Raw genomic sequence first — 26,072 nt, forward strand, 5'->3', positions numbered from 1 at the left:
AGCACCAAGGCCCTGGGGATGGACGTCTTTTGTCTCTCTGACTCTGGAGCAGCAGCAAGTTGAAAAGGCACAGTTTGTCCTCATACAAACATGATCATTATTGATTTTTATGCCCTTCACTTGGAGCCATGATTTCAGTAAGATGTTTCTCTTTTCACCTTTTCTGCTGTTTGTGTAACCTTCTCTGATATGATGAAAACCACATGAAATCATGATTGTGCAACACAAGACTCGTTCATGTTCTTGCTTGCTGGCTCGATTGTTGACTCATCTCATTCTCCCAGTTGAAGGTAAACTGTCCACTTGACTGACTGCAGAATTGAAGATGTTTTGCTAGTCATGGTAGAGATTTCATCACTTTTACATGCACCAGGTGATTCTGAATTTGGATTTTAATATCAGTTCCACAAAAGAGGAAATGCATAACAATAAACTGACTGAAATAGAAAACACAACAGATCAGTCCTTACTGCTTGCCCCTCCCATCCACCTGAGAAAAACACAGGTGTGATTTGAAACTTGCCTCATCAAGCAGAGACATGATCAACAAACATTGAAGCTAAAACCAGGGAAGAGAAGCACATCCGACAGTCTTTGAAGCCTGCGGTCACCTTAAAACCCTAACTAGGTCAACAAAGACCACCACACTAAAACAACCAAATTCTCATTCCTGTTGTCTCTGAAAAGTACCAGAAGATTTGCACAAAATGCAGCATTCCTGTATTTGTCAAACATGGCGACATTACTGAGGCAACACCTGAGGTTGCATGCCTGAACATCTCTAAAGCAACTATGTTTGCAGTGAAGTGCAGTGAGGAGTGTAAAACCAAAACAACCTTTTCACAGATGCATCTATCATAGAAGAATACAATGTACAAATCCTGTACGGAGAGGATGGAAGGTTTGAACGAGGTAGAAACCAACAGGAAGTTTACATAGACTGCATTTATTAAATTTTACACTCTGAGTATGAAGCATGTTACAAAACTGACTTTAAAGTCCTCAATGTGCAATCCACTGCATTTTGTCCAGACAAGATTAGCAACATCAACGGCTGTATTTTGGGTTAAATGTGAATGATAAACATCTTAGAACATGTGATAAAATGGCATCTGTGACTTTTTGTTGAGAACATAAAAGCAAATAAAATGGTTAACTGAAAAAAATGGAATAATTTCATAGCATGTTTTGACTCATGTGTCTCCAATGTATTCAATTTAACCACCGTGTTATGTCATAGTACTAGTGGCAAATTTCATCTCCTTCAGTGTTCATGTATTTGCAACAAATTTGAATCTATGTGGACAAACATACTGAGCAGAGTTCTCCTTTACAGCATTTACAATATATAGAAGCAGTGAATGCTACTGATTGTTCTTGCATGGGAAGACTGCCTCCCTCTGGCCATCAGGAGGAAATGAAGGTTAACTACATAAAGAAGTTCCTGGTTACAGTGAGCATAAAACTAACATTAAAAACAAGAGTGATTATGAAAGTTATAAACCCCCTCTCCACAATAGACAGTTGTCTGTAAGCTATCAAATACAAGAAATTATATAGCATGTTAAAAAACACAACATATCCACTCAATGGCAGCATTGTACAATTACAAACATGATGTATTAGGATGGATAAAACAGAAAAATGTCCAATACGCCAAATCCTGAATCATTGCATAACTCACTGGCTCATTTTTATTTCTCTTTTCATTTTTCCATATTCCAGGTTCTTGAGAAACAAACTATCGACACCTGAAATCTGCCTGTTTGTAGCATCTCATTTACATCATAAATTTCACCATCACCATTTCCATTATCATACAGATCCACTGCAGTTTGGCTACACTCCCTGACGACCTGCCTGATGACCTCCCTGATTCCCCCACCATAGGTAGCTGTTTACTGGAGAAATACTTCTTGGCATGAGGTAGCCACAGTGAGCAGTTATAAGGCTGGGTCAGGTGTCCTTTCTGTACATTTATTGTACTTGTGATATCGTACCGTCCATGTTTGTCCTTAACTTCCTGCATGCTGGCAGATTCAGTTAAGTCCACATCCCCTTGGAACCAGTGGACTGTGCCACTGGGGTAAACTCCATTGAACCAACACTCAGCATAAGTCTCATTGATAAAGAAGCCAGAACTTCCAGGGCAGTCTGCAAAGATCAAAGAACTTTTAGAAAGATAAAACAACACAGACAAAATCAAAAAAGAAAATGAACAAGCTAACTCACCTTGTATCGTAACAAAACTTGAATTGTTGTTTACTCCCATTTTGGAGCGTACTTTGCAAAGATATTTTCCATGGTGGATCGGCATCACGTTGATGAGAGTCAGAGTGAGCTTTTGGTGGGTCGTCTCTGCGGTGCTTTCACACATAACTTCAGGGTCATGTTTGCCGTTATATTCACACAATGTTTTATTTGTTCCCACCCAGGAAAATAATGTGATATCCGACAGACGTAATGAGCTGGTGTCACATGTCAGCGTCACATTGTCTCCACACTGTGCCACCACTCTAGGGATGGTCTGTACCCCCACAGCTTCACCAACTGAATTATCAAAGAGATGGAACTAGGTTAAAAAATCTTACAAAGTCTGATTAATAATTCCTGCAAATTAAATACACCATTAATTGATTTTTGATCACATTTCACTTTAATATTGCAATGTCAAAACTCAATATGGGATTGACTAAAAAGAACACTGAGTTTGAATTGATAATAATTATTCTGTAAAAGTATCTAACTCTCAGCAAAAAAGCAAATATGCTAATTTTCCAAACATCAAACTACTCCTTCAAGTCCCAAAATGGGGTTCATGATGGGAGATTTACCAGAAAAAAAGTGAAAAAGACAAAAAAATCTATGTTAAACAGTGCTATTGTGTCATCTGTAGATCTGCTGTTTGTATTTTTCTCTTAAAGATAAACCACAACTTCTTTTTCCTTAAATCATAAAAAGTTTACCACTATTACACACTGATAAGCACACACTTTGTAAAGCCCTAGCATAACCTGTAAGCTTTTAAATCTGTTTACAAAAATGTTCTGATGAACACATCTTTTCATGCACTTTTCATGTACAAAACAAAGCCTCACCGGCACTGACTGCTGAAGTGAGCCAGATGATGGAAACCAAGCCAAACACATGCTGTGTCCTCGCAGCAGAGGAGAGACTGCTTGCTTTGATCTGTATTAAAATCAATATTTATCACATTAGATGAAACCAACACGGAGCTGCATGAGGTAAAACAAATTTGTCCGTACTCACCATTTGTGTTCTTCTGAACATACGGCCAATAATGTTTTTCAAGTGTAGGATGATAAAGATTTAGGTCCACTGTCATTTAATGTGCTCGAGCTCAAAAGGACTTATGAAAGAACATTCAGCGACTCAGCATTTTAGCAGAAACTTCAGGCAGTGTCAAGTTTACACTTGGACATGAGTAGACTTGCCCTGGAATGAACTGACTCCTGAGACACAGTCAGAGTGAAAGTTTTCTGTCTTCTTCAACCCTCAGAACAAGAAAATAACCTGAGGATTATTATTTTGATACCCGCAGTACCATATAAGGAAACTGTCCTTGTGAGGATGGGCTTTTCTTCCCTGATTTGTGAAAATGACTGAGTTTTATCAGTCATTTTTGGTGTTTCCTTCTACATTTTCTGTTGACCCTTGCCACTGACAATAAGCAGTACTACAGCTACACATAAAGTTAGAGTGAGTTTATGCCATCCTTTGGTGATTACATCAGGAAAAGCTTAAAATAGGAGTTCAATTTGCTGTTTAAGGGCTGGTGGAAATAAGGACGTTGTATTTTCTTCAGGATGGGTGATTGAAGTGTCGAACCAGATTAGCAGTAACTTGAAACACTATATTTCAACTAATCCTGAAGGCTGGGATAATCATTTTTATTTGTCAACAGGCTTCAGACAAAATTCAATGATGACAGATTTCTGTATTTCTTTTTTTTTTTTTGTTCTTTCTATAATTAGATTTCTCCCTGAAATTCTTGTTACATCTCCTTTCTATGCATTTCTAGCTGGTTACCTATATTTTTTCCATGTAAGATTACTTTGATTATTTATATGTTTACTTACACTCACAAAAAGTCAATTAAGATAGATTTAGACTGTAAAATATATTGTTTATTATTACTATCTGGTACATTTATCTGAGTCACATTATAACAGACGTTTGAGGTACTGTTTACGGTTTGGAGAAGATTCTCTTGCACAATCTATTATCTCAGTCTGACTCATTTAAACCACTACTCTCTGCAATGAAATGCCAAAAAATGTGACCTTACCTCAGGGTAGTGTTGAGCATGAAGCATCATGGCATTTGAATTTGTTAGATTAATACTTTCCAGCAATAAACCCTCTCCATTATCTCAGGATCAGCTATTGTTTGTTCAAGGAGTTTTGCTGGGGAGTTTTTCTTCAGGGAACACACAATAAATTTGTTTTACTTAACAGATTTTCTTTTAATTTGGCTGAAATTTGTTAAGCTGACACAGCTTGATCTGGAATGTGGCTGTAACACCAAAATAACAAACAGTGTAGGCTGTAATTAAACTTATAAAAGACAAAAGTACTAGGCTGATTTCCAACATTGCACTGCTACAGGGGGTACAAGTTTTTCTGTGTGCCTGGTACATTAGAAATGCCTCAGGTCCTGCAGACAGCAAATAATTTATATAACCTTTTATCTGTCTCTTTGTAAATCACAGCAACATTTACACACCGGATGTATTGGATTTCACAATACTTTCACCATCTACCTTTTAAAATCACAGGGAGATTCCGCCCACATTCTCCAATTTCACCATAAACAGTGAAAAAGAGCTGTGCCATAGGTGTGGAAGCAGGCCCTCATGATAGAGATTAAAAAAAACCCAGCTTGTATCCGCTAGAAAAGATATCTATCCAGACATACCACCTGTCTTTTGTGCTAGTTCTACTTTTCTTACTTTGTATAGATACTTGTTTTTTCTCTTACCTTCTACTTTTTTGATTGTCATGCACCACAAAACCAAGACAAATTCCTTGTATGTGCAAACTTAAAACATAAATCTGATTCTACTTCTGACATCTCCAAATACCACTGATAAAGAATGACAAGATAGGGGAGCGTGAAATTATAAATTACTCTTCCTCGCCATGCAGACAAGATGCATTATCAGCGTTCATTAGTAAGGCATTTTTTATAGCAGGACAAAATAACAGCTAATCTTTTAATTTTACGCAAATTCAATACGACTCGACAACTTAACAACACTGAAGAGTCTACAGCCATGCTATCAGCTCTGTGATGTGTTATTATGTTTATCCATCTATATCTATATCTTTATATACAGTCTATGGGCTCGAATTTGGCACAGTGGTACTTTGAGCTAAATGCTAACATCAACAAGATAACATGCTCACATATATAATGTTGTTTTTACCAAGCAGATATAATGTTTAGTGTGTTAGCATGCTAACATTCACTAATTAGCACTGAGCACAGTTTTCAGATGAAGCTGATGGGAATGTGATTAGTTTTGCAGGTATTTGGTGACAGTCTGCTTTATTACTACCCAAAGGGGAAATACTTTTTGTCACTAGCCCATGCACAGGCAAAGAAGAATTGGCAAGAATAGGTAGATTAACTGGCAACAGGTTGAGGCAGGTATTATAGGCTGAATCATACTGTAAAAGATCTGGCAAACAATACGAATAAATTACCCTTGATTCTATTCCCACAGACAGAGCCACTGGGAAACCAGGTAGCAGGTCATGGGTGATTAGTGATGAGCCTCAAGTATGCAAGACAGGGGAGTACACTGAGGGCACCTGGTTGACAGATGAGAGGAGGAAAACACAACAGCAAGAAAACCTGCAACAGCATGATGAGTGAAGGCACAACAGCTAACCCTAACAGAGATGGAAAGGAGTATGATTTGAAACCAAGTTTTCTTTCCTCAAGACACAAGACAAGACAGTTCAAGACAGTTTACCTACACCTGAAAGACAAGGGACACTCTTTCAAGGACAACAATGTGCATATTTTGGATAGGGAGAACAGATGGTTTGAAAGAGGAGAGAAGTAGACCATCTACCTTAAAGTAGAGAAGCCATCTCTCAACATGGGAGGAAGTCTACGACACCACTTATCACCCACCTTCAATGCTGTCCTTTCCTTCCCAGGAGACTTAACAACCATTCACATTTTGGCTCATGTGACAACTCCAATGACTACCTCATGTGACTCCAATGACACTTAATGACTGTCATTACAACAGCCAGGAGCACTAACGAGTTTAGTGGTATCAATGACCTTGATAACGACTCCACAGAGGTTAAATACTAGTAAGAATGGAAGAAGCCCCTTCGATGAGAAACATCTTCAGGTATCTTCAGCCAAGTCCAGTTGCCCTCGATTCAACACTCCTTGGATAACCATGACCTGGATGACTGAGAATTTTCACAGACATCCTCAAGACACCAAATCAAATATCAAAGTTATCAGACTATTTTTCAGAGTTGAAAGTGGTCCTGCTCAGTTTTGTTAGTGTTGTAGGAGGACAACCGCTTGTTCTTTAATTCTGTTAACTAATCTTTGATTCTTAAGGAAAATAAGAGACAGACTCCCTGGATTCCTAAGGGATTGTAAGAGCAAACCCTCGGCCTGCAGAACTGACCTTTGTAACCCTAAGTGGGGGTTTGATCAGTGATGCTCAACAGACTCAAAGACCTCCCAATAAACCATTTTGATAAGTTGAATTATGACACGAACCAAAAGCATGAATTCTTCCTAAAGGTCACTTGGACCAGGGTAAAACAACTCCCAACTTAGAGGGAAGACAGACTCTTATCACCAAAGCCATAAACTAACCCACATTCCTGAGGACTTTGTGAAGCCCCCTTTCAAATCTAAGTCAAACCTGAAATTCATGTAAATTAAATGTCTGATCATTATGCAACTTATACTGGGCCGTAAAGTATACCCCTGCAGCCCCCGCAAGGTGGGGGGGCCCCCCGAGGTAGGGATGTATAATAAGAGCTGGATAGGGCGCCGCCGCTCAGCCTTGCAGCCAATTTTTCCCAGTGGCCACTCGCGGTATTGCAGTGAAAAATCCTCCTGCGGACCAAAAAGGATTTTCCCCATAGACCACCATTGTAGAAGAGACGCCTGTAAAACTGTTGACAGGACCCCTCGAACTGCAAACAACGTTCATTATGACTCTTTCTGTTATGAACTTTTGGTCCATGGAGGTTTTATGTTTGTAAAACCTTCCTCGAGCCGAGAAAAGCAATTTAAAAATCTGTGACGTCATCACAATGTCAATTCTATGTGCCGAGCAGGGGGTCGTGGGTGGGGCCAGCGGGGGAAACACTGTCGCTGCCCGATTATCGGGTAGCGATGCAAATCGGGCAGCGACAAACAATACTGTGCATATTCAGTGGGCCACACAATGCGGAAGCTAACCCGGAAGCTAGAAACTTTTTTTGACGTATGCTCCAGGCGAGCAATTGTCGCTGCCCGATTTGCATCGCTACCCGATTTGTATCACGCATGCGCATCACTGCTCGATCTACACCGCTCATGCGCGTAAACTTTGACAGCTACGTACGGCATCTCCATTTGGACAAACAACATTAGAGTTGAGTTTAACAGTTTCTGTCACTGCTCGGTACCTGACGTTACAACAGTACTACTACATCCACAAAAATGAAAACTTTCGAGTATTATCAACTTTTGAGAGATTACATCTCTAATGGTGTATTTCACCCCAGTCTTTCCAGGATGGAGCGAAGTGAAATGCACCATGCTGCTTCCAACTTTACGTGTGTCATGATCTGTCCGACTCATTAACGTTATCTCACCTAATATAAGTTAACCCAATATGAAAACATAAACAATGCATCACGCGTCTGAATTCAACACTGATTTGTCTCTAGGCGTGTCAGTCATTTAATTTGTCATTGTCATGGCTATTGCTACGACGCTTGCAGCTCTTTATGAATGAAACCGTCAGTATGCTAACGGCTAGCCGTCATGCTGAAGAGAGAGTCGGACTTTTCTAAAATATGTCACCCTACGTTAGTAGTAAGGTTATTGGTTGCTAAGCTCTTTTTTGTGTGTAAATGGCCGAGTGCTTCAGATCACACCTAACATCCATCTGTTCTGTATTGAACTACAACTCTTTGTCTGTATTTCCAAGATAACAACGAACAAAAAAAGCTATTAAGACCTCTCAAATAATCAAGAAATTACTTTGTACTAAAAATAAATAATTTGCAAAATATATGTTTACATATATATGTTTAATTATGTTTACACTCGCGTATGCACCACGCAGATCGGACAGTGACAAACTCAACTCTAATGTTGTTTGTCCAAGTGGTGTTGCCGTGCTTAGCTGTCCAAGATGGTCGACCTGCTCGCATATGCGTGATGCAAATCAGGTAGCGATGCAAATCGGGCAGCAACAGCAATATATGGATGTATAAAGAGAACTGGATACAGTACAGAAAGAGCGCCAGGCTTTGAAGCCAATTTGACATAGCGGCCAAACTGTGTAATTACAACGTCACATGATGCACACTGGCCCAAAAAGACTTTTTCCCATAGACTTACATTGTGAAAGAAACGTCTGTAATTCAGCGGATACATTTTTCTGACCGTCACAACCCCCATGAAATGACTTGTCTCACTATCAGAATTAAATCCATTTGGTCCGATCACATTTCAAAAGCCTAGAAGAGCTGCATGATTGAATTGTTTTATCCCCATTCAAGTTAGCCGGAGGGCTAAACCAGAAGTAGCCGAAGATCCGGGTACTTTCATACTGGGAAGTCGATTTTTTTTGGCTTCATGCGCCACTGAGCAACTTTCATAAGAATGAACGGGGCCCCGACTCCGACACTGTATCCAGTTCTCTTTATACATCCATGCAGCAATTCCTATAGGACTGAATGGGTGCCATTTTTAGCAAGAAGAATACGAAGAAGCAGAATACGAAGAAGAATACGAAGAAGAATACGAGTACGAATACGAAGAAAAAGGAATACGAAGAAGAAGAAGAAGAATACGAAGAAGAATACAAAGAAGAAGAATACGAAGAAAAAGAATACAAAGAAAATACGTTTAGCTATTAATAAATGTCTTCATTTATCCTAAAATTGTTTGGTTGTTTCTTTGAGCTGCAGTAAACAGAGGTCACTGTTTGGGACAAGAACTTACAATCATGAGACCGATTCATTGATTAAATTGAACCAGGGTAAGTGCTCCCTCCTGGCACTAACAAATCCTAACCAAAAAGGAGGTGGTGCCCCCAATAATTAGGTAATTCATTAATAAAGTATTAATACTCCTACAGTGTTCAATGGGTTATTGCCTACAATCTTCCTTTCAGGTGAAAGACAGATGACAGTAACTGAGGAAAATAGTGAAATGTAAAGTTTTCTTTGATCTGTCAGGATCATATCTGTACAAAAGAATGAGAAAGAAGAATAGAACAAAGAAGAATCTGAAACTGATTGGTATTTCTACTGTACGGCACAACTTGGAAGCTTAACAAACACAGGTGCTATCTTACAAACCTTATATCTTTCTCCTTTTCATTTTTTGGGTTTTTTTTGTATAGTTTTTACTTCACAAGTGAAACCTGAGAATATTAGTTCACATTCATAGAGTTTTCTACAGTTTTGAGTTATGAGTATGATACAGTATATAGTATAGATCTATTTGCAGCACAGAGGCATTTAATGTTTTAATATTTCCTCATCTTATTTTTGAAATCAAACAAAAAATGATGGCAGGTAAACACAGTTCAAAGATTTCAGGCCTATGTAGTGTGCAGTGAGTTTGACTTTTTCTCAGGGCACCTTTCTCACATGTACTTCAGAAAAGCTGCTTTGTACCCTGAGGGCAAACCTTTCATTCTAATTGGATATAAGGCTCCAGCTTCTGTCATCACTTGCCATTTTGCTTCTGGTGACAATTACCTACAAACAGTGCAGAGATGCACTGCAGTGCTCGAAATGTATATACTCAACTGGAAATTTCTCAGCTTCACCCAAAAAGCCTTTAAAAGTCTCCTTTCCACATTAAATTAATCTTAAAGATTTAGAATTGTGAAACAATGATTATCAAGTAACAACCCTGTGCAGACCGCTTGTGTTTACACTGTTTATTGTTTATTGTGCGAGTTATGTCCACTGATATCTTAATCTACCAATACATTATATTTAATGAGCTTATATGTTTTACGCTAAACTAGAAAGTAACTTAATGGTAAATGGACCGCATTTACATAGCGCTTTACAATTTGCCTCTCATTTACACCAAGCCAGCATGCAAGGCACTGGCCTAACAAGCCAGAGCAAATTGGGGTTTGGTGTCTCACTCAAGGACGAGAGGAGCCTGAATCAACCCACAAACCCTGTGATTAATGGACGATAAATATGGTGTATAGAGTATATTTTCCTCTGCATATAATGAGTGAAATTATAATGTTTCACAAATACTCTGCAAAGTGCAAGTGGGGAGTGGTAACACTGGAATCCCCCGCATACCATCCAAGACAATGAACGGACCATGAACATAATACTGTCACACCTGGCCAACAGTCAGCTCAACTAGTGAAACTTGAACTGGGACTTTCAAAAAATCTCTCCATTCTTCCAAAAAAGTAAATGTAGCTGGCTTTTCTGGGAAGTTTGCCTTTCACATAAGTTTGATCTGTTTATATTCATATACAACACAAAGAGTGAGCTTATACCTGTATTTACAAGCTGCATATTTTGACAGATTCACTTCTTTTCATGCAGTGTGACGGTGAGGGGTGTGCCAGAGACTTGAATTCTTTGAAACTCCTAAAATAACTCGTAAGGTGCTATTCTGCAGATGCAGTCACTCGAACAGGATGTACACACATGGTGTACGCTGTACCCTTGCTGTATAACTGTGTTGTAGAACACATTATAAATATTAATCAAGCTGAGTCTGCGAGTCTGCAAGTATACATTTCATTAAATCATTATGTAAATATATTTCTGTGAAATGTAGCTGCCATGAATACATGTGGTTCACCACTGAACCTCTGCAGAGAAGAGAACTCAGCCTGTCATCTTTATAGCTCATCTCTGCTGGACCCTGTGGTGTGCAGACTCTCAGTTACAGACATCTTTTAGTTTCTATGACATGCACAGCCATTAGGACTTTAATGGATCATCTGAATCTTGATGGAAATCTATGAACGAACATCAAGACTATTACTGCGTTTTCAGCACCAATATTAGAGCAGCACTAAGGCTGTGTCATTACTCTCATTTACATTAAAATGTGTCATGAACGTATGGTGATGTAAAGAACTCCTCTGTGAGAAATAACTGATCAAATGTAGCTGGTGAGCATAGAAGGCTGGAGAAAGGGACGTGAATTTAAATAAAATCTTGTTTTTAAGGTGTCTGATTGGTGTCATTTGATGTCAAAAATCAGCTTGGTGCTTGCAGTTAATTGCAAGTTATAAAAGAATGGCACAGGCTGGTTTCTCTACCTGAAACATTTTGAATGACTGTGATTTGACAGCTGCTGAAAGGAATGAAACCCAGAGTCAAAGCAGGGCTGCATGGGCTCGTATGAGCAGATTAGAGAGTCTGAGTTTGTTCACGTCTTTTCAGTTTGTCTTTGATTGTGTACTAAAGACTGTGGCTGCGTGCTGAACATTTGAAAAGGTGATCTCTGTTCAATGGAACAACTTCTGATATGTAATTTAATCATCTTGTGGTCTCCAATATAGACTAGAATGAATTATTGTAGCCGATATTTTTATCATCAAGTGTCATACGCCCAAAGGTTCCCAGTCCACATGGCTTCCAAGACACCACTTACAGAGGCAAGAGAAAAGGAAAGCAAGCAAATAGGGGGCTGTTTACATAATGTGTTAAACATATTATATCAGATATAAACTTAAGTTAACATACAGTGTTCTCATATGTTAGTGTAATGTATTTACAATAACAAAAACTGAGCTATCTCTTGTAATGTATGCCTGGCAGACTTTAACATGAAAATCATGATAAGATGAAAAATGAAATGAAATTGAGAAAATAAAAAGTGAAAAATAAAATGCATTTCATTCATTCAACCTCCTGCACACAGACAACTTTCTGTCCTCTTAGACTAAATGGAAGCATGCTGTTTGCACAGCCAAGGGCAGCAGGATGCTAGATAGATATTCAATCAATACAGTAGTATCCATTAAAAAAAAGAAAAATACTGAAAGCTATCCTCTGTGATTAGATTGATTTCTCTTATTTTGCTGAGATTACCATACAACCGGGCACATAACATGGTATAACAACTACACTAGTGATTCCCAAGCAGAGATAGTTATCCCATTGGTAATTCTGCCAGGGGGTAAGTGGAAAGATTGTGGAGTAACGTTAGCTCAACTCACTAGTAATGGATAAACTGTACAAATAGTTAGCTAATTAATGAATAAATGGTTAAAATTGCAAGCTAAAAGAGATGGAGACATTGATGAATGTCCAGCTACTGCTATTCCAAGTGGTGGGGCTGTGCAGGTGGGTAGAGTGGGGTTGCAAGGTTGGCATATATAAATGCGGCCCCTTTACTATTCCAAATGCAAAATGATGAAACTGACCTAAACATGGAGAGTTCAACTGTATGAAAAAAAAGTAGCATGGAACCTGACAGGAGGTGCCAATGAAGACACAGGTTTTATCTGTAAGGGGCCATGGGGGTAAATCAGACAAAAAAAGGTTGGGAACCACTTAAATACAGAATATCAACCCTGACCAATAAAAAAAAATCTTCTCAGGTGCCATCACAATGATTTTAGTTTCAGGGGACAGAGTTATGAGTACTTCAGATATTTGAAATAATTACTCCAGAATTTAACACACTTTGGGCATGCCCAGTACATAATGTATGTGTTAGACCTTGTGGAGCATGTGACAGTTATCATGTTGCTCAAGAAATGATTGTTTGGCCATTTTAAACCACAGTTGTACAGTACTAAGAGGATATTTTACATGTATAGTGTTTTCTCTTCTGGTCTCCTATCCACCAGCACAATATTGATATTTTCACCTGCTCTGTCTTTTAGTGTTTGGGGATTTGAAGTAAACTTAAAGATTTCTTCATTCATTGAGTTGTATCTTTGAATTTGGCTGATATTAACCATCAACTACTTTGCACTAACTCCAAATTTGCCACCCACCGCAGGTTAAATTAGTTTTTGCTTTCCTGTTTGTGTCATGCAAATGTATGCAAGGCTCTTCTGTTGTTATGATTACTTGGCCTTTTCCCTTTTACAGACATCATGGCAGTCGAGTCCACAGAAATACACTAGAGACAGGAAGACATTTCTGCTTTGAGTGAAGCTCAGCAATGTTATGCGGGCTGAAATTCTGTGAGTATTTTCTGCCACATTCCAGGCAGACAAATAATTGTAAAAAGACTATTTGCATAGTACATTGGATTTTCTACCCATTTTGCAATGAAGCTCCAGTAAAATTAAATAGTTTCATTACTGCATTTCTGCCTCTGCTTTTCCCAGGTGTATGTCTCCCTGTAAAATACAGTGTTTAGTTTAAATGAATTACTTTTAAGAGTTTTTTGTCCTTGGGGATTTGCTTCTGTGAATCTTCAGTAAAGCAGAGGGAGTCCAAACCAAACAGTGGGAGGGAGAGAAAAACTGCAGTGGAAGTAGGTACTCAAGAGACAGTCAGAGAGAAAGATAGAAAGATAAACACAGTGAAGGAGAAGGAGGCAGTATATGTCAGCGAAATAGCAAATATTGTGGATAATGCAGTGGTGGAGATGTCAACATGATGCAGGAGAAGGGGAAGATGACTATGAGTAAGCAGATAAAGAAGATAGATAAAAATGAAGGAGGGGAAATGACATAGGCTAAAGGGAATGAAAGAGAGATTTCTGAGAGAGTGCTGCTGCTGGTGTGTCCGTGGTTAAACTAAAGGTGACATTATCACTCATCGTCTCCTCACTGAAGGGAAGTGAAACTTTATCTCAGCTTCAATGAACACTTACTTATCCTTGAGAGTGATTTGCTTATTTGTACAACCACAGCTAGACATTGCTTTCAAATGAAGGGCCAAATCACCTTCACAGACACACCTTTTTGTCACTGATTACTCATGCGGAGGTTTTATTTTATGTCCTGCAGCACCACAGTTAGTCAGACAAATGAAGACCAGTCATGTTGTAGTAATGTGATCTGTCCGGTGGTTCATTTTAAATCTCAGCCGGGGCTTGTAATGTCAGCAGAGCCAGTCTTGTTGGGCTGTGGGCCAAGAAGCAAGAGCAGCAACAGGAAGAGCCAAGGCCCAACATAGTCAGTGTAAAGCGAGTTGTCATGGCAACAGAGGATGCTGCCTCTCGTTGTCCATTAGGCTGACACTAGATGTGAACTTTTTTTATGTGAGTCCCTTTTTTCCCTCCAAGATGGCACACTAGGTAAGCAAAGGTCAAGTCACTATATTTACTTTATTGTTTATTTTCTTTTTCTTCACCCATGTTTCTTGTATAGCCATAGCAAAACTTAAAAGATAACAATAGCAATAAAAACAGAATAGATGTCAAAAGGCTTGTGCCAGATTTCATTAAATTGTTGTAGAAGCTCATCACAAAAGCAATTGATTATATATAATATTTCTGTTAATGTATGAACTGTTCATAATGTGATGAAATGTCCCTTTTTAAGTCAAAATTGATCAATGCATCTTATAAACCAACATCTTTACATTATCACTTATATGTCAAATTATAATTTGTTCCATGGTTGAATTCTCAAATTGATCATGAAGACTGGCACGAACATTTTGACAAATCTGACTTTTTTTTTTATCATTATTTTTAAATTTCATCTGTATTTTGTCGCTGGATTTTACTGTCCTCTGAAAACCGCAAATAAAGAAAACAAGCTACTATTATCTTTTAAATAGAGCATAGAGTACTGTATGTTTCACACTAAATTCAGTGTATTCTGTGTTCAGTCCGGTGGGTGTCGCTGCCGAGCTGCTGTCTGTCTGCAGGTTCCCAGCCGGCGCTGTCCACGGTGCTGAAATGAGTCCAAACACCTCAGAGGCAACAATTACAATGCTCCCTTTAAATGTATTTTTGAAGACTTTTCCACGTCAGTGTTGGGATTATATAGTGATCTGCTTTGATAAATTGATAAATTGATCTTCAGTTGGATGAGATTTACGCTCATGTCTCCAGAAACCCAGAGAGTTCATGTCATGATGAATTATTCACTGCCATCAATCTAGTGGCCTCTTGAGGATTTAATGCATATTAGCAAGCTTATTATCTCACTCCACGACTGCTTTAATTATTTTACTTGTTTCCAATAATATTAACATGTTAAATTTACTTACTTATACGGATTGAGACACTTATTGTTCATCCCTTCATCCAGGGTCTGTTCTCGTTATGTATCCACAGAATCAACTTTGGTTTTCCAGTATGAATCATTAGATGGCGCTATCAGTAGGCTAAACGAGTCCCAGCTAAAGAAGTATTAAACCAGAAGAGCGAGTCTGTGCTTCATCCACTCAGAAGAATTCAAAGAACTCTGCAGTCCTGTCGTATTGCACCTCCACTCCGCTATGTTTCCAGGACATTTAACAGTGTTAGGGATAAAATCATAACTGCTAACAGGACAGCCACCCAACATTTGCCCCTAATTTTTCCTCTGCAGATCAGTCCGCAAGCGGGAGGAGGACTATCGACCCGCTGCTGCAGGACTCGCCGGAGGGATTCCGGCTGAAGTTGCTCGCAGCACCACACTGACAGCAGTCAGGCTGAGAAGTTGCCTGTTTCACCACCACGCTCTCCGTCCATCCTCTGGACTCGGGTTGAAAGTTATGGTTTTGACGCTGGTTGTCACACGGACTTGCACCATGTTAAGGAGACCCGGAGCTTTCTATGTGTGTGGAAAATGATTGCAACCAACAGCGACCTTTCCATTATGGTGAGGAGATGTCTTCTCACTTTCAAACCGTTCAGGTAAGAACATGTTCTCCTCGATTTATTACAGCTTGTTACACCATTTGCTGACATTTAAAAATAACAACAGCAGACTAAGTTCTCTTTTTCACACAATGTGACGGGTTTTTCTTTATTGTTTCCGCAACACCATGAAAATAAATATATATGTATATGGGGTGAAATTAAAAAATAATACAACAAAAACGGCAAAACATTTAGGCATCTGATATGACGTCACTGTATATAAATACACTAGTGGTTGTTGGAGACCGTTGGCATTAATTGGAGCGACGGGACGCCCGTTGTGCCACAATTAACGTTTGCTTGCGCAGCTAAAAGTTTCACCACCAGCAAATGGGGAGGAGAGAAAGCACATCAAGCAGCCACAAACTCATTAAAACTTCCAGGTTTGACAAGATAGGTTGTATAAAAGCTCAATGACCCGTTGTGAGATGAGTAATCACCATGGCAGTGATGATGCCAGTGTATCTGTCAGGTATAAAGTCCTCAGATGTTTTATAGCTTTCTGAGTGAAAACAGTGGCATGACACATATTATTATGCGCATTATTATGCTCATAGCCTACACAGCAGTGGCTGTTACAGAGAGAAGAGGTCTAACTGTATAATAGGTGCAAAAGTCACACAGCGCTGCATGCTTCCCTGAACATCAAATCCCAATTATTCACCATTACCTCACATACTGGGTAGTATTAAGGCACTATCGCTCACTCAGACTCTAGCTGTGCCTCTGTGTTGTCAGTATGATGCCTTATAAAAATTCAAGAAAGCAATCTGCACTCTACAGAATGGAAATGTGACAATCTGTCCTGCAGTTTACAAACATTTACAAACATTTTCTCAGCACGACTCCCGGAGCGTGCAGACGAGCCTTTTTTTTTCTTTTTTTTTAGCTAATCGGTCCAGAGCGTTTGTTTCAAAGCTGGAGAACTCCAGCATGTGTTTGCTGTGTGTTCACTGCTGCCTCCAAAATGCAGCTATTCGCCTGTAATTTGATGCTTTCATTTTGGATGTTTGCTCACTGAGCACAGTGTGATCCATTGTAATGGTTCGTTTGAAATGACACAGTCAAGCGAGTACACAATGCTTTTCTGTGGGTTGATTGGTACAATATGAACTTTGAGAAATATGTCCACGCTCCATAAAGCCTCACGGTGGACTTAACTCAACTCAGAGTAACTTTATTGACTTTAAGTGAACTCTCTTGCACCTCCTCTACTGTGAAATTGAAGAACACGCCTTGTCTCATAATTTCCCTTCTTCAACTTCCTTGTCCTCATCTATCATTTATACTCTTTTTCTTTTCTGTCTTATGCGCTCTAACCTTGTGTCTTGCTCTTTTGTCACTAAACCGCCCCCTTCTCTCTGCCTCTCCTTCCTGCAGGATCTTTGTGGTGGGGATTGGTTTCTTCAGCCTGTGCTTTCTAATGACCTCTCTTGGGGGCCAGTTCTCGGCCAAGCGACCCGGAGATTCCCCCTTCACCGTGCGAGCCGAGGGTAAGCCAGCAGTTACTCCTCAGGGCTGCTTGATAGCCTCTGACTCCAGTGGCTGTGCCCTGCGCTGGTAATGAACGGGCAGGAAGCTTGCTGAGTGCTTCGCGGGGCTTCCTTGATTGCTGCCAGCGGGCTGACAGACCTGGGCCCACATGCATAAAACTCAGTGCAGATTCACTGTGTGCACGCACAAAGCCAGACATATGCATATGTATTCTTTTCGTCAGATTTATAAAGCTGTGTTACGCATGGTTGTGTTTTTTTTTTTTATAAATCTCTGTCAGAAATGGGTGCACGTGCACGAGCCTCATCTCCACTCCCACAATGAGCCATACATGGATGAAGACACGCAGTTAACCGCACTTTCATATCAATTCGTCTGTGCACCTGTCAATGAAACAAACGGGAAAGAAGAAGCGCCGTTTGACCGATTGTGTTGGACCGGCGGGGTTCTCCAACAGCCAGAACAGCTGTCATTACGCGCGATCATTACGCACGGCTGTGCTTATGGCGTCCATATCATTAATTCTTCACATGGACCTGTAAACCATCGTCAGCAGTGATATCTCAGAAATGTAATCAATGATTAGTTTGTAGCGCTCATGTCTAAAGTGACTTTACAAGGTGTGACACAACTAAGGATAAAATAAAAAAGAGTATTAACAGCTTAATAAAGTGTTGAACTCCCGTGTAAATTAAAATAATGATAGAAATTAATCACACAGAAATAATTAATTATTGTTATTTTTTATAAATGTGTCTTTGATTGGCATTTTACAAATCCCTGTGTAAACGGTTATCAACCTAAACAATGTTTTATTCAAATATCTCGTCTCTCACCTTATATTTCATCTCCACTTCATCACATCACCCTCAGATCTCTGACATGTGTACGCTAGTCTGAAGAATGCATGAGGTGCGCATGTTCTGTTTTTATAAATACCAGTTTATTCGCGGGAAATGGCGTGTACATGGTTTTTGTGCGTCGTTTATGCATCTGGCCACTGCTCACTCTGCTCATCAGCAGAGTCGCCGAGAGGCTTCTCTCATCTACACCTCCATCTTATTTACACCTACTTTCATCGCTGCTTATTACCCAAATGACCTTGTTCTGACCCACATGAACATTTTCAGTAGAAGTAGTAGCTGTAGATTTGTGATGGCTGAGGTATGATTCTTATGTTGCTGTGTTGAGATGCTGGTTACATTTGGGTTACTGTTGCTGTATGTATTCATGTGGGCAGATAATGCAGACACTCTAAACTTATCATGTATAGAAGGTTTTTACCAGTGGAATTCTTCTTGGAAGCTTAAGCAGAAACAAATTATTTCAAACATGAACTAATCTGGCAGTAAAGATTTAAAAGTGAAATTAATATTTGTTTCAGCCTGACAGTTATGGCTATCACAAAGCACAAGGTATCAAGTTTTGGTTAATGAAATCTCTTTAATATCCTTAAAAAGTCCATCAGAAAAAAGGCAACTCTAGTTGTAGCTGGCATCATTGACCTTGCAGAGATCAACAAAAACAAAGCGATGCCTGAAAAAAAATCAAACTATTTCAGAGACATCGTCCCTGAGAGAAACATGTTATCTTTCTCTGCACGTCCTCTGTGTTTGCACTATGTGCCTCTGCATATAAACCACTATAGAACAAGCCATTTGGGAGAGTCTGTGTTGGCTTTTGGACTATTGTCTCTCACTGTTTTATTGCTGCCTGGCACAATGTTGACACTGCATGTCATCCTCTGCAACGGATATCAGCTGGCACAAGAGAATGCAATGCTTCTATCTATCACAACTCATCCAAGGACACCAGTTGTTTGTAGTTTGTATTTGTGAAATATTACACAGATCTGAATTTATTTATATTCAAATTAGGCAACAGTAATCAGTTCAACCTTCTTGAATAATGCAGTTTGTTTCTATCAGTAAATTGCACGTTGTTTGTTGTGTAAAGATAGTTTTGAAATATTTTTGACTGACAGAGTTGAATGATTGTGGATTAGATAATAAAGGCTGTAATATTGGCTCACAGTAGGCTCCTTGGGCTCGTCAGTGTAATTCTGAAAGTGTAGTAACACAGGGACTGGTGCAGTGAGGTGCATCAGGTGTCATCATGGGAGACAGTTTCAAGGATCTCACCCATTTATGAAACAGTATATGCAGAGCTGGTTCACGGTGAGGGAGGGAGAGAGAGAGAGAGAGAAGGGTGTGTGGTGGGGTTGTAGAAGACAGGAGAGCTGTCTGATTAATTAACCACTCTCAGGCTATAGTCAAGGGAAGGCATCCGGCCTCTAGCTCATTAAAGACTGCCTTGTCGCAAACCAAGGAGAGCCAGGCTATGTAAATTATTATCCTCTGTGTGTGTGTTTGCATACGTGAACATGGGCATGTTTGGGAATGTGGATTAGCAGCGTGGGTAGTTTGCGCAATGAACGAGCTGGGGTGAATTGTTCAGCGGAGCAGCACCTCGGTAGTATTTACTGTAGTGTACACACCCATCCAGCCTCTGCTGCTGGACACACGCGATATTTTGAATCCGAAAGGGTAAATAAAATAGCCAGCCAGTGCTGAGAAGAACCACCACCCTGTTTATTACTCATCTTGTGACATGCAACAACCGTCTGAAGAGCAAAAGGTGTAAAGAGAAATATGTAATTGTCTTTCCAGCTTCTCTTTCTCTCTCCTCTCTCTGCCTTATATTTCTCTTTCCAGCTCAGTCTCTTGTTCTTGATTTTATATTATTTTTGTAAAAAATGTTATCTAAGAGGTACTCCAAAACCTGCTTTTCAGGTTTCCGCATCCAGAAACAAGCTCTATTTTTTCTGCAGAGCAATCGATTTCTACTGTGTCCATGATACAACTTGACACTATTCAACACCAGAGAGCCAGAATAACACTGAGTCGCATTTGGATATCGAGCTATATCCAGATTTAAAATGCATGCGTTTCCTTCATTACTTCCCTTTGAAGCTACAGGAAACTAATGATGTGGAAAAGAAGTAAGAGTGGGGACAGAGGAAGACTATTTCTACCGGAGTGGGAAGCATGAAAGGTGGAGGCATTTGATCCTAGATATCTTAAAGGCTCCAGTGGTGTACTGTAGCTTTCTAATAAGCTCTTTGAAGACCACCTTCACAGTGTGTCCTTTTACCACAGGGGTCTTAATGCAGCTTTGCCACAAAGAGCGAAATAGGCCTGGGAGGTTTTATCCCTGGTCAAAGCATGACTAAATGGTTCAGATGTTAATGTGTTCGCTCTTCCTACCTGCAGGCTCCATTACCTGAGTTTTTTTTAAACCACCATCCTTTAAGTGATGGAAAAATCTGTTTTGCTGCAGGGAAACAGACAGTCGCATCCCTCAACCCCCTTGCCAAAGCGAAAGCATATCATTTCTAGAATATTTACCTCCTCGATTTGAACTTCTACTGTATATATTTATTCTGCTAAATTGCTGTTGCCACAATAATGGGTTGGACAGAATAATAGAGCAACCGCCTACAATTTGGTGGCTGGACCACTGGAAGACTGCAGGATTTAACGTGAATGAAAACCTGCCTTTTTCCATATAGTTTTAATCAATCACTGAGTGGAGTAACAGAGCATCAGGTGTGCAAGGAGCATCATGTTCACTGCGATCCTTTTCACAGACAGCGACAGAACTTTTTTATTTCATGGCTCAGCAATCTCCACTACGTGATGCATGAAAATGGGTATTTTCTGACACTGCTCATAGCAGGGGGGGGCGGGAGTGGCATTTGCAGGTCTATAAAAGCTGTGAACTTTAGCACTTTGTTTGAATGAAAAATTGGATAAGTAATCTCCTTAGAAGCGATCTCCTCCAGCGTGTGTAGATGTTATGAATAAAAAAAATGACCTTTGCTACCGATGGAATTTCACCAGTAGTAAAGAATAACTGCAGCTGACTGCCCGGCTCTGTGGAGGTGTGAATAAAAGATGACTGATCATTGTTCACTCTTTCACAAGCTCCCATGTCACCAGTGATTTTCTCTTGGACGGTGAGGCAGGTACAACAACAGGGGCTGATTGTTGTTTCAGTCGCGATGGGCAGTGACACTTCACTAGATTCAACTGCAAACTTGTTTTCGGTGACTCAGATTGCCTTATTGGGGCATCCAGCTTTGTTTTTTTAAAAGAGTCATTTAATGTTGAGGCTTGTCTACAACATACAACATTATTTGGCATTACAATGGACACATTTTAGACAGAGATTATACTGTATTTTTTTTCCAACCTAGACTATAGTTATCACTGCACTTGACTGTTGATAAAACCGGTTGGTGTTGGTTTAATTTTGTGTGTAGGAGTGTCGGTGTAGACCTATCAGTTGATTAAATTGTCTCCTGGGGATAACAGTGAGAAATGAAGTACTACAGTTTTTAACTGCAACTGCTTCTGTAAATTATCTGCACTAATGTTGTTTCCTCTATGTGAATGTGGCCTTGAGGTCAGTGCGCACACACGCACTACACACAAATACAATCCATTTCAAAGTCATTAACACACTATTTACACAGCTGCTAATTAAAAATGTAACAGCGACTAAAGATCAGCTGCTCTATCATGGTATAATTCTATCTGAAAATGAATATAACAGGGACACAGTGTGGAGTTCTTCATTTGCTACATATTGTTGATCAGACACTGTCATCTATGTAGGATGAGTTGCAAAGTGGGTCATGAAGTTCACTTTCAGGCTTGGTTTAGGTAGCATTTTCTATTCTTGTTGTTTCTTTTGCATGCATGCAAGACTTTTTCTGTGTGAAAACAGGAAACAATGTTTATGCCAACGCTCATCATATTTTTATGGTTCGGTGCAATCTGAGCAGTGAAAGCATAAAAGAGAATAAAACTCCTAAACTCCTGTCCTGGAAAATGATTGTTTGCTGTGACACTCTGCAGTACCAGAGAATAGTGTGTGTTTTTTATAAGGATATATCAGCCGACCCTGTGCTCTGTGTCTGAGTCAGCCTTTCCTCACCTTAACTGCCAGGTGTGCCTTGTTTTTTTCACAACAATATGGTTTAAACCTGTGGTGAATCAATAAAAGTAAGGCTGGAGTGTTTCAGGGTGTGCAGAAAAGCAAAACACAACCATGTTTCTAACAAACGTGTATATCCATATACTGTGTGCAGAGTGAGGGGCTATAACTAAGGAAAGAGACAGATTCAGGTTTTAATTGAAGCTACAGAGTAGAGCATTAAAGAAAAACCGGTGCATGTAGTTTCCCCCTTTTCCAGGCTGTCAGGCACAATAAGAGGTTGGAGCTGCACAGAGGATAAGTGACAGAGGTTTTCTGCTCTAATAGCTTCTGGATCTGGCAGCTCCCCCATAGGTGCCAAACAGAAGAGAGAAACTCAATCTCAATCAGCCTTTTCTGTAATGAATATTTGAATTGGAGGAGTGAGAGCAGAGGAGGAGGTTTAGCTGTGCATGTTAGAGTGCAAAGCAGGAGGGAATGTATGAATTTTTCCTGGTGACAGGTGAGATGGAGAGGTCTGACCCCGAGCTCCCTTGCAAAGAAAACTAGGCAGCATGCATATCAAGGATGACAGGATTTATTTATACGGCTCCTGATGGTGCCAATGGGGAGATGAAAGAATTGCTGAATGTGAATCAAATGTGACACGCTGCTACAATCAGTGTTTTTGTTGATGCATTAATTGCTAAAGGTAGAGACATTTTGCCATTTTATTGAGCTCAGTGTAAAATACAATTTCATATTAGATGTTGTAGAGCCATATTCGTACTTGATTCGGTTCATGTTGACATTGTTGACAAAAATTGTCTACAATGCAGTAAAGATTCTGTCATTCTCTACTTCTGCATATTCAAACTTTGGTAGCTAAGAGGAAAAGCAAACAAAAATCATCTGTGTTTAAATAAAATAATTTCACTTGTGTTTACAGTTTATTCTATTCACCAGTGTACAGTTCTAATTACCACGTAATGATGCTTTCCACATACTGTGGAGATGACATGATCTGCTCAACACCTGCATCACACCTGAGCCAAGAAATGAAATTTGCTTCTTTAATGAACGTGTGCAAGCTACATATCCCCAAAATGTGTTATAACAGTGGACGGAAATTCATTCATTCAGTTTTTTTAGGATATTTTTTATAGTGAAGTAGTTGAACAGTAGATTTGAAAAGAGACATCAAGCTCTGCTATTAATACTTGAGGATTAATGAATTATTGAATGAAAGAAAGATGTTTTCTGTTCAACCATTATATTTCAAAATAGTGACTTAGGTTTTTTCTCAATTAGAGGGAAGCCCACTATTTTATTTGCAAAAGGCTGTCCTTGTAAATAAGAACTTGTTAAGTGACTTGACCATGGCTCTCTATGAATCAATTATTACTTTATAGTAGAGCTGTAATTATTAGTCGATTAATCAATTAGTTGCCAACTATTAAGTTAATCATCAACTGTTTCTATAATTGATTAATCATTTTGAGTCATTTTTTCCAAATTCTTTGATTCCAGCCTCTCAAATGTGAATATTTGGAAAGTGAATAACTTTGGGTTGTGGACATTTTTACAACATCATCTTAATTTTTGGGAAACAGTGATCACCATTTTTCACCATTTTCTGACATTTAATGGACCAAACAACTAATCGATTAATCAATAATGGAAATAATCGTTAGTCGCAGCACTTTGTTATAGATACAGTAATAGCCTCCAAGTGACCGATTCTGTCTAGTAATTGATTCTGTGATGACTGAGAAAGATATTCAGTCTGTTGTTTTGTTTGGTATTGATTTGTAAATTCAGCTTTGAGCAGCCATATTCAAATGAACCATAGACAGACCGATCAATAAAAACTCCAGCACCAGCATCACTGTTTGACACTGGTAGCCATCCACTTCCTGAACATAAACACATAACTGGCTCAGATGAAGGCTTTTAGAAATACTTGAAGGATGAGTGTGACATGCAAACAGCCGTTCTCTGCAGAACTTTTAAAAAGAGTCAGCATCTTAACAAAATACCAACCATTCAGTCATGAATAGGCTGTGATGGCTCTGGAAAAGGCTTAGGAATTCAAAATCATGACTTGCAAACAGAACAGGTAAGGTAAAAGCAAAGTGTATCAGGTCATTGATCAGAACATACATGAGCAATTAGGAGCAGGTGTGACGGTGGGGATCAGGTTATATGGCAAAGCGAGAACACACTGAGGGAAACTGCTTAAGTAGTCAATAACAACAGCCGTTTAGAGGTGTTGCTGACCTTGTTGCAGTCAAAATAGTGTGTGAGGGACATTGCATCCTGCATATACACTGTAGCTTTCATAGTTCATTCTTGTCAGCAATCCTCCCAGTACTGAAATCTTAGCAGTCTGAGTCAAACTTTTTCTGCATGACAATGCATGTAACCAGTGAGTCTCTAGGGGCAGTTGCTTATAGCTTCTGTGTGCAAACAGCAGGCTACAGTACAAATGGTGATCTAATTGGAATTTGTTCATAATATCGATTGTGCTGTGGCACTTCTGAAATGGAGTCGTTAAAGGAGATTAGCTGCTGCTAAATAGGCCCTTTTATTAACCAGCAGATGAGGGATGACACAGAGGAGGCTCTACATTAGCACATAGATACCATCAACTCTTGCTACACCACTGTCAGCATGCTGGACTCTGCATTGGAATGAAGAAAAAACACATTAGCCAGTGTTTCCCGAGAGGCAGCAGGAAGCAAGGGTAAAAGGTGGCCTGATGAACAGTTGATTGCAAACATATATAAGGCTCAGTTCTAAAAATGCACTGTGTAGGAAGGGTGTTTGGTCTCAGTAATGGTGATTTACGAGCACAATGTGTGTGAGGAGCATTACTGTGGAGAAATGTGAGTTCTTCTTCCCACACTTCAGCCCAGAGGCTTTGTTTAGATTTACTGCAGCGAGTAGACTTGGGAAATATTCTGAAATCTCTTCATGAAGCCACAGTCTTTTCTTTTATGGAAAGCCCACAAAAATCCTAACAGTAAATATACATTTGGGTGGTACACATGCAACGGATTTTGGGTACATGCAACAATGAGCAGAGTGTTTACTTGGTATAATATAGCGTAGCATAGTAATATGTTACCCTGCAGTGCTTTACTCCTACACAAGTCTCACCTCATTTCCCATCCTGTTTCATTCTTCTTTTTAAATTACTTGTTAAACTGCTGCTATAAAGCTGCAAATCTGAATAGGAATTCATTTAGTTTCTTTCTTTCTGGCTGTGGAAGGAAAAAATGTTGTCTAACTTCTGAATTATTCAAAGGGAGACATCCTAAGGCCAGTTTGAAGGAAGATATTCTTGAAACGGCTGGAGTGCAAAGCCAAAGGAGGAAATACGTACAGGCGATAAAGGGGAGAGATTTAGGGGAATATCTGGGCTCTCCATAATACAATTCACTTTTAAGCTGTAATACCACTTCAACTTTTTTGTGAGCTGTTCTGCACCTCTGTTTGAGAGCATGTATAATAGTGAAGTAGATTTTTTTGCACTGCAGTGC

At 39.5% G+C, this 26,072-nt stretch overlaps 2 protein-coding genes across 7 annotated transcripts in view; one reads left to right on the forward strand and one right to left on the reverse strand.

Moving 5' to 3' along the window:
- Positions 1-930: 930 nt before the first annotated feature.
- On the reverse strand, positions 931-7,055 carry LOC121884273. 5 transcript variants are annotated; one of them, XM_042392989.1, is made up of 5 exons: positions 6,166-7,055; positions 3,271-5,837; positions 3,099-3,189; positions 2,233-2,550; positions 931-2,154 (listed from the first exon to the last, which is right to left on the reverse strand). In XM_042392989.1, the coding sequence occupies exons 2-5, from the start codon at positions 3,289-3,291 to the stop codon at positions 1,781-1,783; spliced, it is 804 nt and encodes a 267-aa protein (XP_042248923.1). In that variant the 5' UTR covers positions 3,292-5,837; positions 6,166-7,055; the 3' UTR covers positions 931-1,780. The 5 variants fall into 5 exon arrangements, 4 of the variants coding, with proteins under 4 accessions (XP_042248923.1, XP_042248924.1, XP_042248921.1 ...); XM_042392990.1 differs by having other exon boundaries at positions 3,271-3,370; positions 5,730-7,055; XM_042392987.1 differs by having other exon boundaries at positions 3,271-4,440; positions 5,730-7,055.
- An 8,006-nt stretch (positions 7,056-15,061) lies between these two features.
- LOC121884998 (alpha-1,6-mannosylglycoprotein 6-beta-N-acetylglucosaminyltransferase B) overlaps positions 15,062-26,072 on the forward strand; it is a 63,883-nt gene continuing 52,872 nt past the window's right edge. The window contains exons 1-3 of one of the 2 annotated variants that reach the window (XM_042394155.1): positions 15,062-15,150; positions 15,740-16,047; positions 17,434-17,546. In XM_042394155.1, coding sequence (XP_042250089.1) covers positions 15,980-16,047; positions 17,434-17,546 — 181 coding nt within the window. In that variant the 5' untranslated portion in view covers positions 15,062-15,150; positions 15,740-15,979. Of the gene's footprint in view, positions 16,048-17,433; positions 17,547-26,072 lie in introns of both variants that reach the window. The other variant, XM_042394154.1, reaches the window with a different exon arrangement.

This window comes from Thunnus maccoyii, chromosome 18, assembly GCF_910596095.1.
Source record: "Thunnus maccoyii chromosome 18, fThuMac1.1, whole genome shotgun sequence".
Classification (NCBI taxonomy): domain Eukaryota; kingdom Metazoa; phylum Chordata; class Actinopteri; order Scombriformes; family Scombridae; genus Thunnus; species Thunnus maccoyii.